Here is a 16,952-nt window from a genome sequence, read left to right as displayed (position 1 = left end):
CTATACCTTTCTGGAATGCTTTTTCAGGCAGAATACAAAGCTAATTAAGTCAGCTGTTCTTACGGTATCTGATTTTCCAACAAAATTATTAAATGCAGATGCTATAGCTGCTACACACCCTACCAGTACCCTTCTTTCTTGGTATCTGGAGTTACTGCTCTGTAAAAATACACGGCAAATGAGCGAGCTTCACAAAATCAACTGGAAACCATTGGTATGTATACAGAAGCAATCATCTGTATACATGCCACAGTAAGCACACAAATTATTAGATCTAGCTGATTATGGGTTTCATTTTTAGTCTGTTCACTAACAAAAAAAGAAAATAATTATTCCTGAATTTCCAAGCAATATTCTTGAAAATAAGTGTCCTTTCTGATTACCCTCCCCTACATGCGTCAGAGAAGGATCTCCTCTGCAACAACCCTGACCAAGCAATGCAAAATGCCTTGGTTATGACAAGGCCCATATCAAAGCCATAAAACAGGACATGGAAAATTTATATAATTCTTCAAATCTATGCTCTGTTAATTTCAGAATTACATTTTCTGAAATTCTGTATTTTGACAGCATACATTCCTCCTCAAGCTACTGGATAAAGATAAGCTCGAAGCTGAACAGATCATTATAAACTTTTTGTTCTTGAAGAGTCACTCAGCCTTTGCATGTATTTCTGCATCACACTTTTTAAAAAGAAAAATGACAGTAAAGTCACACAAATTAGGATGGTAGTTCAAGAACAGGTTTCAACATTTTAGCAGAAAAGTAAAATCATTTTTAACTGATTTGAAAGCAATCCTTCAAAAAGAGAGACAGTAAGTAATCAGAGCAACCTCTGCACAGGACAGCAACACGAGAAACCCGTCAGAAATTTCTTCAGATGGAGCTACAAGCTGTTTGAGACAACAGGGTGGGACATCTCTCACCAGGGCAGTCTGCTGGACAGCCACTAGGCAGGGGCACTGCCCTTGCCAGTCATGCTGCTCCAGAGCATGCACTGACCCATAGCAATACACAGGGACACACTGAAGGTCGAGAAAAATAAGGCTTTGAATAGAACCAAAAACTGTCTTCCAAACACCTGTTAGGCAGGAAAAACAGCTTTTGATTTTTCCTATTCTTAAATATATTCTTGGCCTCAATCAGGCCAAGGAGTGCTGTTGCCATCTCAAGCCTCGCCACAGCTGCAGAGGGGAAGAGAGCTGAGTAAGGCATAACTCCATGTCATGGGGAAAGTGTTCTTCTAAAACCTTCAGAAGGTAACAAAGGGACAACTTGACAGCTTTCGTTTACCTTTTTAGTTCACTTTTCCAAAAAGGAAAGGTGAGCAAAAGTGACCTCGATCCTCATAAATTTCTCAAAACATAGCTGTGTAACAGGCAGGAGAAAGAACGTATTTAATTTTTTTAAATTCTAATTAAGGTACTAAGCACGTATTTCTTCTCCTATTTGACAGCCACTTTTACTCCAGCACTCTGCCTCTAAGGAGAAGAGTTTAACACCAAACCTTGCACCTTTATTCCTCAAGAAGGACTCAGTGTTCCTACTACCTGCTGTTTTCCTGCATGGTTTGCATGCAGAAGGGCACCCATCCACAGGGTGCTGCACAAGTGATGGCTCCCGGTTGCCAGCAACTACAAAAACCTCATTGTGATCTTGAATTCATCTGAGGTATGAAACTGGGACAAAAAGCAAACCTGACCGACTAAAGAAGAATGCATTTGTGCATTCAGATGGTGGAAAGCTTTTCTCCTATTTATTTAACACAAACCTCCCTGTAAATTAGGCCTTCAGGCAAAAGCATCCAACTGGTTGACCTTAATAATGAAGGGAGGAAAAACCTGGGGTTTCCTCATTACTTAAGCATCTTGCTTATTTATCCCACACAAGCATGTTAAAGATGCAGCAATTCTCTTAAGGCTAAAAGACGCACAAAATAATCCAAGACTTTGTGACCAAGGTGCAGAAAGTCCATTCCCCTCCTAAAAAGCAGGATCTGCCATTGCTGAAGATGGCTTTGTCTTCACTATAGGATGTGGCTAAAATTCCCATTTTACCTTTGTTTCAGCAACTATTGCTGGGTTTAAACTAAAATGGGGATGGATTAAAAATCAGAAATGGAAAGGGGCCAGGATGCTGTGCTGCAAAGAGCAGATTTTGAACAGGTCTCTGGATTAGGAGGATTTGCGGGCCAAAAAAGACCTTATACCAAGCAGCCTACAGTGAGGCATGGCAGTATGTCACTACGTATGTAATGACAATACATCACAGGAAAAAAACAAGAGAAAACTGAAGGGTGTCAGCAAGATCCAAAGCCCTTGTGAGAACAGAAAATCTGTAAGAAAAAGCCTCTAAGGAGAGCGGTGCACACCCAGCACTAGAAGAGGACAGGAAGAGCCCAGAAGTCCCAACCAGGCTGAGCTTTTGGGGAGATTCCCACCTCAGCAGTACCTGTTGCTCAGTCTAAAGGGAAGGACGGGCTGAGCAGGGCACACCCGCGAGCCAGCCTGATGCTGCAAGCAGAACAGAATAAAGAGAAACTTCAGAAGCTGCAATTACACATTTAAAGGGATAATTCTTCCTGGTCTTCACAGGAGGACCAACAGAAGCACTTAAACATGGGATGGCTACAACAGATGCCTGGTACAAATGCAATCCTGCCCCCAAGCCTCCATATAGCCTAGTGGCCCTCTGTCACAGACTTCCCTTACCAGCTCCAGAAATTCTGACTTAAACTGTCCCCAAGCTTATCAAGAACCATCTTAAAAACACTTCTTTGTCCACATTATCCTGTTTGGAAGTCTGTTCCACAACTTCCCTCCTCGGATGGTTTGGGACCTTTTAATGTCTGACTTCAATTACTTCAGAATGCACTCTCAACCATTCATCTTGTGCCAATACTCTCCTTGGACTTCAACAGGTTTCCTCCCTCCTTGTGGGGTATTTACCTCCCAGGCTACTGGCTAGACTAAATAGGCCATGCTTTTGTAATCCCTCTGCATATGACCAGCAATTAAGTTTAAAATACTTTAAAGTCTGAAGGTCCGGATAAGTTACACAAGAGCTTCAAATGCCAAAAACATTTTCTGAATTTTTTTCAAATATAGCTAGAAAAAAGTGGGATGCCCTAGAGGACTGCAAGTCAGACAACACTGCAATAGTATTAAAAAGAGATGCCTGAGGTAATTATAGACTGTTTTGCCAGCCGTTAACCACAGGCAAGATCACAGCTGTGACAGGACTCTGAATGAAAGAATTAATAACATTTCCACCTCTTAATACCAGGCAGCGTGCTTTCACATGGAATGGGTCTCCCACTTGACAAAGGTTTATGGCCTTTCCCCAGAAGTAACAGCAGCCTTCTGCACAAATGCCATTGGGGGGGGAAGCCAACATAGAAGAGTGACAAGCATAGACAGTACAAATCTGGTAATGCAATACTTAAACAATGTGAAATCATTACGACGCTTAAACCACTGAAAAATGTATGAAGATATTTATAGGTTCCAAGTATGGGCATGCTGTTTCAAAGACCACTTCAACATTAAATTCTTTCAATGCTTATGAATCCAATCAGGTGCGCACACTACTTTTTACACCTAATAATCTCTAGCCTGCGTGCTTTTACTGTTTAAAATTACATGTTGGCTTCTTGCTGCAATTTGACAGAAATTCACTGCCCTCTGCTACTGCTTCACACAGGGATCACCATCTGCATTGTACTTGCAGCCCTCCAGATGATGGAGGGTGTTCATAGATATTGTTTAAAAGTGAACATTAGCAGGTCAAGAAAAACGGCAGATTATCTTTCTACCCATCATTCATTTACCAACAGGTCCTGTTCTGGATTGCAGTGCTGCGTGATTTGTGCAAATGGCTCCTGTTGTAGCCTGCAGTAAAGAACTAGACATGGAGCACAAAGGCAGAGTGTGAATTAAATACTCACATGACAGTAAAAATAGAGTCTAAGGAAAAGCCTTGATTTTACAGTTGTGACAGTGAACAAACCAATTTTCATAGAGTCCTGAACACCACCTGAATAAACTAATGGACTACAAGCATCAAGTATTTTTGTGTGTATTTATAACTGCAGTGTGTTTGAAAAGCTCAAGCTGCATTCAAGTACTGAAAGCTAGGCACATACAGGAGTCTATCCTGACCACCACATTCCAAATCATCAGCTAAAGATTTACTGAAGGAGAGGTTCAATACTAACTGATTTCACAGTTAAATCTATATGACTTGCCTTGTCACCACACCACTTCAGAGTGAAAGCCCCACGTGCCCTGGGAAAGGCTGGCGTACCAGCTGGCACAGATTTTTATCTAATGCCTGTTTATGTTCACCCTGCTTCACCCACTGCCACTGGCCTTTGTAAAAATTTAACGGAAAAAATAGGCGCCCACACCCTGTTCTATGACCAAAAAAAGCAAAGCAAAACCACAGCAAACAATAGGCATTCATTCTGCAGGTTCTGTGCCCGTGCCATTTGGTGGTCTCCTCACAGGCAGTCAAATGAAACAGCTCCAAGGAGTGGAACAACATGCTTACACAATGTGGTGAACAAATGTATTTATGGGCAATCTCTGAACTGCAGAAACAAGAGCTGGGGTACGCCAGTCTCGCCCGATGGGTCAGCCCGGCAGAAGTACTCTTGGAGGCTTCCATTTGCTGCCTCTGCTGCAAACACAGCCAAGAAACGAGTGGGGTAGGCAGTGCAGGCATGGCTGCAGCTCAGCCCCCTAGGTACTCTGCTGCCCTTGGAAATTCACTTTGCTTTTACATACACTGCGCCCTTCCAATGTATTTTGATTGTAAATTCATCCAAGCAGAACCAGTGTTTTACTTGGTGCTCAAGTACAACGTAACACAACCGGACTATGGCTGTAGACGGAGCAGCTGAATGATACTTAAGAGAAAAAAAGTAGAAGTACATGGGGATCTTCAATATTTCTGAGCACCTGGCTAACGTCGGCAAGAATGTTATTATCCAGACCTATAACCTTGCTTTTGTTATGTTCGATTTCATTCCGTACTTCCAGGCACAGTTAGAAGTGATTCCCCTTCACCACTGCCTGACAGAGAGAGGCCAGTCCCGTGCCAGATCTTTAAGCAGTCTTAAACACTAAAATCTCTTTTGTAATTAAGTAAAAACTGGTTTTTTCCATAGCACATGAATACACTGTGTTTGACAGAGCTCTCCGTGGCTCTCCTGGCATGACTCACACAGGTGTAACTGTGAACACTTCCATTCACATTCAGCCGACAGAGCAAGCGGCAGACCCCAGCTGCATCCGAGATGAAGCAGGCAGCCATTCATTTGAGTGGGGATAGGAAAATTGGTGGTGGAGGGGGGCAGGGAAGAGAGACTGGAAAAAGCACAGCAGAAAGAGTAACTCCATAAGATATAGGAGATATGAAGAAAAATAGCAGAGCTCTTCTTTCAGAAGTAGATTATTTTTTTTTAGCTCAAAGTCATATGCTTGACACTTCATTCTTGTTTGCTTGTACTAATTCTGCGTTTGTTCAAGGTGCTTTTATATTTTGAAGAACTGCAGATAAGAAATGTCCTCAAAGTTACTCACCCTATTAAAATAATGCAGAGGATATAAAAAACAACACAAAAAGAATGGGTCCGACTCAAGAGTCCCATTGTGATTACACGCAACTCTAAGACAGAAACAAAAAAATTGAAAGAAAGTCAGAATAAGAAATGCCACACAATTAATCTTAGACTTAAACTGAACTCTCAAATTCTGCCAGGTATCTTCACTTCGACAGATTCCTTCATTTAAGTTACTACATGTCCTCTTCCTTAATTATTTTGGCCTGCTGTTATACACACAAAAAAGTATAACTTTAAATGGCGGGGGGGGGGGGGGGGGGGGGGGGGAGAGAAACTTGTACAAATTTTTGCTTGCCTAGTTCAACTTGGAAAATGCATTTGTTTAAAGACATCAGAGAAAATCTGGTTCTGATTTCAAACATTGGATATTTTATGAGAACATTGCCAAGAAAGGAATCCAAGGAATGTCCTTACGCACACAGAACACACGAGACAACTGGTGAGCAGCCCTGTGATCTTTTACAAAAAAATAAATAAAAAAAATCTGCATTTCTAGCATGGAACCCTTCTCCAGGGAGCAAGCAGCACATGCCTGGGATATTTCATGGATAGCTTCTATCATAACTTCTTGCTATTATTAGTATAAAAGACTTCCCTCTCAAATCCACAGCTGTAAGACAAGCAAGGATGGAAAATACTTCCCAAGTGCAGGCAAGCAGTAAGCGCACATGCTTGCTTTACAGTGTTACTTGGCACTATTCTTCTACAAAAGCTATGAAAGAAAGAGAAACTCTAGGCAAATATTACAGAACATGAGCTCATTTTTACAGCACAAGCCAATGAACTAGCTCACGACCCTTCTAGGTATTAATTTCTTTTATATGAAAATCTATTTAGATCTTCCATTTGTACCCCTTCAGTCCAAAAGATCGATAACAAGCACGCAGCACTGCCTCTGCTGCAAATGCCCAGTTCCGACCAAACACCAATACCACTCATGTTTCACGCAATGGGGGTCACCTCAAGGGCCGTGCTGAAGAACCGAGCGCTGCCCGTGGGCCGGCGCAGTCTGAGGGTCACCCGGCACCCCGGTGCGGGACAGCTGGGGTCAGCCTGCGAGCAAGAGATGCTGGATCGCCTGCCACGCGCGGGCAGAGGCGCCCAGCTCTGACCACCGCTTTTCCCCAAGCATCTTAAGCGGCAGCTGGGAAGGGCACGGCAACAAGAGGCTCCGTGCTGGCGGTCCGGAGAATCATACCGCAAACAGAAACCGCCACCTGAAAAAAGGAGAAATGAGAGGCAGCAGGCCCCTAGAGCTCACAGAGACCAAATTTTGGAGGAGGGATTTCATCACCAGCACAACGCACACCCAGCACCTCCACACCCACCAAATATACCGACTTGGTCCCTGTGCAAACCTGGGACTAATTTATCTGGTCGAGACTGCTCGCTGGATCAGACTGGGAAAACACGGTGGGAGCCGGCAGCCTAAACAGCTAGGCCGCTTCTTCCTGAGCCCTCAGAGCCCAGACAAACCAGCACCTCAAAGGCAAATGTGCTGTGCGGCTTCAAAGACAAATCCTCCTCCCCATACAGGCTACCATCGAGTCAGTAAAAGGACTGGTGTGTAACAGCCTCTCTCCTTCCCAATGTTGAGGTTAAAAAAAAAAAAGAAAAAGAAAAATCAATGATAATGCCCCAGCTGATTATTTCAGGATCATGATTTGCAATGTAATATACAATAACAATAACAAGGTAGGTAGAAGTCTACTACCAACTAATAAAGTGATGCAAAGCACAGTGACTTAGACAAAATGGTATGTAAGTGCATGCAAACAGGAAAAAAATACAAATATGACAATCAAAATATATTGCTAAGCAACAGATCTATCCACTGCTTTGCAGCACAGCCCTAAGATGGGCTTTTATGTATTGTAACTAGCAATTTTTATTTTTCAGAAATAAAACCTGAAAACTTTGAAAACATATTCAACTTAAGATTCATTAAAAAGCAAGTGTAATTCAATTTTATTATGCAAGACAAATATATTTTCCTTCCGTACAAACTCATTTCCTGCACATACAAGGTCTCTGAAAGCTACTCCTTGCCTCATTTTCAATCAGGTGCTCTAGACTACAGAGGACTCAAGTCTTCCTAGCTGCCTGGTTACCCACCTTGCTTAAAAACCTTTTAACTATTGTACTATTTATTTAAAAAACAACTTTTATACTGTATCTCTAAGTTAATGTTGTTTTAAAAAAGTTTAATCTTTGTTTCTAAATTTCAGTGATTTGTTGAACTGTCACGAATTGAAAACCTCTTATGCAGTTAAAAAATGTAAATAGCGCAGGTTTCTTTGACTTAGTACACTGCAACAATTTCAGACAAATCACTACACAGCTAATTGTGTTGTGCAATTCATTAAGGTTTGCTCTAGAAACACTGATTCACTACCGTGAAATCTGCAGGAAAGGAACTTTTTTCCTGCCTTTTTTAATTTATGGTTGGCAACTGTACCGAGACCCTTTGTGGGGACTTTGCACAAATGAAAGTCATTACTAGAGTAAAAGCCGTCAACGTTCTGAAGCAAGGTAGAGAGAAGAGCAAAATATCCTGAGCAAGCACTGATAAGCACTCAAGTATTTAACTTAATTGCTCCTCTTTCTCAGGCAAAGTATTTTTCTTTCAAGTCCTAAACCCGTCCTTACAACAGCTCTCTGGTGTCAGCTTTCAACAACTGCACTTCAGTAAGAAGAGTAGCAGTAATTTTTAATACAAACAAAAATATGGAAGTTAAAAATAATAAGCTTTTCCTAACTGTGGTTTTCAGAACCACGTTCTTAGGAAGCCCAATTAAAAAGATGAAATAAAAATCTCTTTGGACATAAAACCTCTTACTGTCCCGACAGCTCTGCACCATCTCTAAATGAGAGTAAGCATCACTTGGCAGAGCAGCAGGGGTTTCTATGAAGCGTCTGCAATACCGCAGCACCACCAGTTCTCCGCCCTTCTCCAGGCTGGTGATGACATTTCATCCGAAGCGGGGCAAAACCGAGTAACGGTTAATAAACTTCTGGTGCAGCAGCATCCGCAAAGGCGCTCCACGCAAGCCCCTGCGAGCGGGGCGCCCCGCGGAGCCGCCCGGTGCACGCAGCCCCGCACCGAGCCAGCCCGGCCTTCTGTGCGGCGAGCTGCCGCGCACCTTCCCACGGGGCTCTGCGGGGAACAAATGGAACAAATTCACACGCTCCCTCATCAACGCACTCAACAGACTTACTTTTTTTTTTTTTTTTTAAGGATTACATTTCAATTCTAAATCCCCTCCCCTCTCCACCAGAGGAAAAGCTCCAGCCAGAAACGATGGCACCTCCTTTTTCCCGAGCGCGGCACCCTCACCTTTCAGGCAGAACATCCTGCCGCCGCCCCACGCAGCGGCGAGGTGGGTCCGCGGCGCGGCGCCCGGCAGCCCCCGGGCCAGCTGCTCTCCGGCCCGGCCCATCCCGCGGCGCGGCGCGGCCGCCGGACCCCACCCGCTGGGGCCTCCGCCGCAGCGCTGACACCTCCCCGTCCCCGTCGCTCACCGCCCCGCTCGGCCCCAAGTGAAAGGCGAGCGAACAAAACGCCACCTACGAAAGGGACTGGCGGTCATCTTCGGTCCGTCCCAGCAGGCCCCGGCCTGAAGGCAGCTGTTTTAGCTCATCTGTCAGCATTTTTCACCGCTGCGGATTCAGCTCATGGGCATCAACTGGTCAGCCTTAGAGAAATACATCGCTTTAATCCCACTCAACTGTTTGTTATGAATTACTAACTCTGTGATTTTTTTAATTTTTTTTTTTTTAATTCTGCAATATATATGTCTGGTCTCTCTTCAGAAAGTGCTTTGTTTGTGCAATTTTCTATTTCCTCTGTACATATTGTCTTAATTAATAAAGAAAAACCTTGCAAGCACGTCTGAACAGCCGAGCTACAGAAAACGCTTGTTTTTTGAATGCTGTCTATTCCTTTCTGTGCACCTTAAGACTGTTTCCCTAGCTCAACACCAGAGATCTTGTGGCTAACAAGATTTCTTACGTACACTCTATATCTGCAGAGGAGACCTTCAGGAATAGAAGCACACAACCTCGTAAGCATTTTATTTTATAAGGGCCACAAAAAGCCGCCACCAGCACTGTGCTTATTGGGGTTATTTGGGTCTAAGTGCAGCTGTGTTGTGTTGACTCACTTTTATAGGGCCTGGCCTTGTAGAGCAAAGAAACAAGAACCAGAGAGCAAGTCGGGGGTCAGGGTAACCTACCTCGCTGAACAACCAAGATCTGCAACCGTCTGCAAATGCATGAGTCCTGAAATCCTCCGTGCAAAGTCAATTTAAAATAAAGAACGCATGCAAATACATGCTATCTTTGGGCGGAGCTCCAGATAAAACCCTGGTCCAGACACCCTGAAAACGCAGTTCAGATCCCAGATGAAGCAGCACTAATAAGACGCTGAGTACTATTAGCTGTGCATAGATCTTAAAGCATCCTGTTTCAAGTATCTGTCATCATGTAAGAAAAGTTACTTCATTTTAGAGTGGGCTAAGAGCAGGCTGCTGTGGCAGAAAAGTGGAGACATTACAGTGGAGTAACTCAAAATCCAGAAACAGCATTTATATAGCTTAGCCTGCCTCTTCTCTTTTAAATCATGCTACACTGGGTACACACTAATGTCAAGATCATCTTATGCTCTGGGAAGCAAAGGGCCCCTCTCATTAATTCCATTTTCTGGTGTGCCAGGGATGCACGCACTATTTCCCACCATAGCTCTTCAGAGGGCTCCAGGAATAAACCCTTCACGGAAGCAAAATAAACAAAAACATATTGTAGCTGGAGGAAGATTACTTGGATACCAGAGGGATTTTAAGGTCCAGTCTTGTTAAATCTACTCATTAATTACCTGGAAGGAGAAGTAAGCAGCACATCAGTGATAGTCACTGGGGACTGAGAGCAGCTGTGAACACACCACTGGGGACTGAGAAACAGCATGACAGATTCCAGGGGAATCAATTGCAAACATAAGTAGGAAAATAAGAAAGATATAAAACCAGCAGTCTGCACATAGGCAGTAAAACAAGGAAGAGAAAACACTGTCAATAAAACAAGGAAGAGGAGGCCAACTGTGGAACAATAATATTGTCTGAGAAATTGGACACAGCTTAGAGGCAACATGGTATTAAAGTGCTGAAAAGTCAGAAGCTCTGGGCTGTAACACCAGCGGCACGTACCGCTCTGGGAGGGTTTGGGTCAGCATCCCTTCCTCAGGGGATACTCTCTGTCTTGTTCACCAGCTCTGTCTCCCACCCTCACCAGGAGGAGAGCAGAGGAGCCTGAACAGGATCCCCACCTTCCTGCTGGGAAAGAGGGAACACTTCCAAAAAATGTAAGAATTAAATGAAATTGAAATCCACATATTTGGGAAGGGAGTGGAATTACCAAGCCCTGGGCAGGCATAAAGCAGTCCAGCATCTATTTCCACCCCTTTTTTAGTGCATCAGGACTCTATGAGTGCCCCAAAGACATGTGCACAGCACGTGTCTTCACAAGCACACGTCTTAACTAAGGAGGCCTGGTACTCCACTAAGCGCCTCAAAGGTGGTGGACCTCACTGTCTAGGAAGGCAGGAGGTCCAAGTGACACTATTGTCTTGCCTTAGCATTTGCAGCAACTGAACAAGTGCCTGGACCCTCTCCGGCAGCTGTGACACTTGCAGGATGTCACACCTGGTTCCAGCTCTGAGTCCCATCAGGGAACCGGTTCTCCAACTCCCTACATCTCATTTTGCTCTCTGTGACAGTAGGGAACCACATTTCTCCATTGTACCAGGATGAACTCTATGGAAATAACATGGAAATACCTTCCGACAGTCAAATTACAGGGTATACTGATTGTATAAAGCGTTACCCGTCAACCTGCATACAAAGAGACAGCTATAAGTGTGAAGCAATGCCTCCAGCAACGTATCCCACCACATCTACCCCATCAAGGGAGAAGCAGAGGAGATAAATGCCAACTGCCATCACCACCTCTCACAGAGGCACTGCTCCTACTGCCTGGATGCTAAATAGACTGGCTGCATAGAGGAGACCACAATGGACATGGAGAATTGTGCATGTATATCCGTGTTTAATAATGACTGGTCACGGCCTTCTAAATAGAAATGTTTTAACCACATGAAGTTAGGAATTTTGACACTGCAAACCAAAATTCTCTCCCTTACCTTCATGTCACTGAAATCTCTATCAGCTCTCTACGAACAACTAGAAGAAATATATCAGTGTCATTTTTCCTTTGTTGAAAACATGACATCACTAGCACCATTCCCCTTAGCTGCGCTATCCTGAAAATGCAACAGGATAGAGGGAAATAAATTTGGAAAAAAATACATAAATACTTGCACAACTTTTTTGATGCTAAAGATTGTACCATTAAAATGAGCATGAAAGAAAACACAGCTCAGACCTGCCCAGCTCATGGAAAAAGGATGAGGGTTTAGGATGTTTTTGTCTTGCTTCACGTGTTGCTGTGCAGCTAAGCACATCCTGATTTGACTGCCAGCTAGCAGGGCTGTTGGGATGCCTAATTAAATCCTTTTCCCTTTAGAACCAAAGCGATCTGCAGAGACATATGTTTCTGATACCCTGGATGGGTGCTAACTATTGAAAGAGATTTTTTTTCCTAAAGCCTGAATCATTCTGACACATGTCCCTTTCAAACTGTGCATAAAACACACAAACAAACCCCACCCTGAAAAACTATCCAAAGAAAACAGCTGGAGTAAAAATAAAATTTTCAACTTGAAGGTTGTCACGGCCCAACGCTGTTGAGTCTGCAGTCAGCTCAAGCACTAAGGAAAGCCAGACCCAGAGCCTACCAGGCGCTGTGGTCCCACTGGCGATAAGAGGGGGGAGATAAAGAGAGGTCAGGTCAGACCCAGCGTATCTTTAAAGGGGCAACATCAACTTGGAAACTGAACTGAAAAGATATTGACCATTATTTTGATAAGTAAACCCAAATATTCTTGTAACTCCAAAGTGAAGGAAAATATTTTGCTATTATCTCTTGTGGTTGATAGCATGTATTACATTACCCATTCCACTAAAGGACTGATTAGGGTGGAGTTTCCTCATACAGTAAGGAAGGAAAGAAATATTTTAAAAATTATTATAGAAGATGAAATTTGTTTGGGGAAAGTCACAGCAAACATAATGAAACAACTAACTTAATCAAATGATCAGGAAGTATGTCCTTTAAAGCAGAATCAACTGTGAATAATTAGAATAACCCCGTGATTAATTCAAATAACTCAAATTCATATTCACCATAGCAGGAGGCAAAAGGATGTGTCCTGTCCTGTAAAAAGTAATGCAGGCATCTGACTTGTGGTAGGTGGACCTTCTCAAATTATCTGTGAAACAACTAATACAGAGCTACTCATGTACTCCCAGCTTCGCAGTTACAGGGCCTCGTCGTACCTATCTAGACTGGCACGAGGAAGAGAATTTTCCAAATATTCAAATGTAGAAGCAAAATTAATTTAAGCACTTTTAAGCAACAGGGATGAACAGAACCAATATAAACATTGCGAAAAAACCACAGACATTTGCCCATAATTAAAACCGATTTCTAAAACAACCTTCTTCCAATAAAACCTCTGATTCCATTTGAAACTGTTTCCCTACAGAATTAAACCTAAAGCACTCACCTCTTACTTGAAGGAGGGACATAGTTCCACATTAGTCATATGTAAGTTCAGGAGCCAAAGTAAAATACTTTATCTATGTGTCTGGTTTTTTTCATCAAAAGACGATTTTCAATGAAACAACTTGATTTCTATTCGTACCGTAGCTATAGCTATACTTGTGGAGTTTTCAAGTAGATACGACACACAGCATTTGTGAAATTGTGTTACGGTTTCTCATTATTACAAACAAAAAGTTCTTCTGTAATAAACCCAGCAATGTCTGCAGGTGCAAAGTGCTTTGCATTAAAATTAATAAAATAAATGGTTTTAGGAATGGGCTGTCTTCTACCTTAAGTGAGGAAGAAAACAAATACAATGAGGTCACTAATTAGTTCGCCTTATCTTTTGTTTCCCTCACTCTTCAGACAAAGGGCACAGAAAGGGCAAAATCTTTTTAAGAGCTGCTGTAGGTCAAGAAAGGAATCTGTAACCAACTTCTCCAAATTCATTCAGGAATTTCTTTGCCGCAGAAGTCGAACAAAGAGAGCATTCCTGGTTGTGCGGGGAGGACCAGAGTGTGTAGAGGCTTACCACATGTCAAGGAGAAAACTAGTTATACCAAGACAGTGACTGTCAGTCGTAAATTTAAAGGGAGGCTAGAGTAGAAATTCTGAAGAAAAAGCCTGAAAAAACAAGAGGCAATCCAGTCATTTCAATCTGATGCTAAAAGACCTGCTCCTAAATTAATAAATAAATAAATAAATCACTGTTTTGCAGGAGTTGCATACCAAATGATGTTTGATTAAGAGATGCAACAGGGCTTAATTGATAATGTTTACTACCAAAACAAAACAAAAAAAGCCCCTTGTGCGCACTTTCATTTGCCTAGTCACCTGTGTACCACTCCAGAAAATCCCCGCAGCTGTGGCACCGGTTGACATGGCTTGCTCCTTCAGAGTGATGCCATCAGTATTTCACTAGCCCTGGTAACAACAAGCCACTAAGGAATGCTCCAAGGCCACCTCTGGGTAACTGGGAATATCAAAATCACAGGCAGCAGGAAGGGCACCTGAATTACCCTATTATCATCCTGGCATCTAAAGACAACTGTACCGTTACACACCATCCTACAAAAAGGAGGAGAAAAGAACAGGTTGTTTCCTGAAATACGCAGTTACAGCACATTGTCACCAAATACAGAGCAATCATCTTTTATCAGAAAACTCCCTAAGACTGAAACACACCAGAGAAACACAATGAAGCAAACAGAAAAATCAGTTTCTCTTCTGACCTCAGGGGTACAACCGTGCAGGCGTGCCATCAGTACTAGCTGGGGACCTGTCTTCATTCACACCGTCAGAATGCTTACTTAATGGACCAGAAATAGTTCACTGAAATACTGAACTAAAACCAGCAGTACTTTAAGCAGGTCTCTCTTGGCAGGGCCAAAATACACTCAAATCCTTGAAAATGAATGACAAGAATTGGCACTTGGGCATTTGCTGTCCTTGGGTAGCAAACTGAACCAGCACTCTCATCAGTAACTGTGCACAGTTACTGTGCAGGGTGACAGAGTGGTTTGTAGCTTCACCTGGGTCTTGCAATGGGAAATATTCGTGAATCACCATCTGTTCTGCTGGCCCCCTTCTTGCTACAAACCCAAGCCAGCCCCACGGCATTTTCTGTCACCACCCCTGGGGTAGAAATGCAACTGCTTCTTCAGTAAGGCTCTGACACATGCGTGTGTGAAGTGTCAGCGCAGAGTAGGAAGAACAAAATGAGTTATTTCTCATTTGACCTGATTAATTTAATAGATTTGCTGCCTTTCCTGCAGTCCCAGCTGAATCACAATCTGCTGGAGGCTGTGGAGGAGCTGCAGCCTCCTCAGTGTTGGTCCAGCTCCACTGTCTTAGGCAGACAGCACCCCAGTGGATGGAGTTGTGCTGCTGAGCGCAGTGGGTCTTCTCCCTTTGCAAAAGCAGGTCAAGTTGGCTACAAGTCAAACATATAATTTCATACCACTGCATGTCACAATGACCTCATTTTAATTCTGAAATGAAAATGCCATATTTATCATATATGGCATTAAATGTATCACTCAAGGTTAATAAAATTGTGTTAATAACTCCTGGAAGAAGGTTTCCAGGTAATTGTACAGTATGCTATAATCAGTCACCCTTACTCATCAGCTCTCCAGCAGTCTTGACTACAAGGGAGGAAAACAGATACAAAAGACTCCATGGAAATTACAAGCAAGTACAAACAAATTTCAGTTTCTAAAAGGCAACAGCCTCCACTATTCATTAGTTTCTATACCTATTTCAGGCACTGAAATTAGGCATGGATGACAGAACTGAAATTAAGAGCCAGTTTTTTCCATTGGTCCCTCTTTAATTAATACAGTCACTAGCGAGGTGCCTACAAGAGTGTGAGTCAGAGTATTAAGCCAATTATGTAAACCATGAGCATCCCCCACTGCATTAGGGAGCAAACACCTGCATGTGCAAAATAAAACAAAGCCACAGGGAAGTACGAAAATTCACATATGCAAGCAAGGGAAAGGAGAGGAAGGCAGCAGGCGACAGGAGCGGGTCTGGTGGGACGCAGCCGACAGCGACATGCTGTGTGCACCTAGGCACATGGTGCCCCGTGGGCAGGTGCCATTGCTGGGCGAAGCAGTGAGGAGGCCAAGCCATGCTTGCCTCCAGCAGCCATCCCTATCAAACCTGACCTGCCAACTGGAAAACACAGCTTCTTGTACCATAGCTAATGGACATGGCCCACAGTTCATGTAAGAAGTGGGAAGAGGGGTCACGTCTCTGCCTTCGACCTCCCTTCCAGTATGCATGCACAAAAATGCACGTGAACTTTTATTATGGACCTGTGTTACCTTGGCGAAACTGCAACTGGAGATAACTTCTATTTAATATCTCCATGAGCTACTATCAAGCAATACGCAGCCCTCTCAACCCTTCTGCTTTGGTGTTTGATTTGACAACTTCCAAGCAACTTTACTTGTCACATCTTTTCATTTTGAGTGAACGGGCAAGCGATACACCAGTTGCAATGCATTTAATTCACAGCTCATAACTGCCTTCGGTACACTGCAAGTTCATCAAGACTCAATGTCCAGGGAATCCATCTGCTTCAGAGAGATAAAGTGCCAAGCAGAAGCTGCCATACCATATGTAAGGGAAGCTATAGAAGGAGCAGAGGGTGCACATATTAATTACCGTTCCTTGGGATGGAAAAATACACCATACTCTTATGTTCCTAACATACATGCTCACGTGCTGAAAATACACCTCCATAGATATCATAAGCACCTATGCCTTATATTTTAACAGGCTTTGAAACAAGCTACATATAAGGTTATAGAGGAGCTTCCATTTCCATTCCCCAGAAAAAGACAACAAAGGGGTTTCTACCTACAAGCGGGAAAGCAAGGCTAGTAGATAAATTAATAGACAAATGTCAGCAAAAAACAGGTGGATGGAAAATGCAGAGTTTAATTTCTTTATTTCTATTGAGATTCTGCAGCTGAAAGACAAGAATAAAATGTATTTCACTGTTTAAATTAAAAACTTTCAAATCCACCCTTTTTAATTGTTCCAAATATTGTACTAGAAGCTAAATAGACTCTTGCAAAATTCATTAACTTTAGTTGTT

The 16,952-nt window shown here is 43.0% G+C and overlaps 1 protein-coding gene across 6 annotated transcripts in view; it reads right to left on the bottom strand.

Annotated features, from left to right (window-relative positions):
• NHSL1 (NHS like 1) overlaps positions 1–16,952 on the bottom strand; it is a 185,989-nt gene that overhangs the window by 85,109 nt on the left and 83,928 nt on the right. Inside the window, exon 1 of one of the 6 annotated variants that reach the window (XM_064447176.1) lies at positions 8,964–9,091. The exons of the other annotated variants lie outside the window; for them this stretch is intronic. Within the exon in view, the coding sequence (XP_064303246.1) occupies positions 8,964–9,066 (103 nt within the window). The 5' untranslated portion in view covers positions 9,067–9,091. Of the gene's footprint in view, positions 1–8,963; positions 9,092–16,952 lie in introns of those variants that run through there. 6 annotated transcript variants of the gene reach the window in all.

The sequence above is a fragment of the Phalacrocorax carbo genome, chromosome 3 (assembly GCF_963921805.1).
Source record: "Phalacrocorax carbo chromosome 3, bPhaCar2.1, whole genome shotgun sequence".
Classification (NCBI taxonomy): Eukaryota; Metazoa; Chordata; class Aves; order Suliformes; family Phalacrocoracidae; genus Phalacrocorax; species Phalacrocorax carbo.
This window is presented reverse-complemented; position numbering and strand designations above follow the sequence as displayed.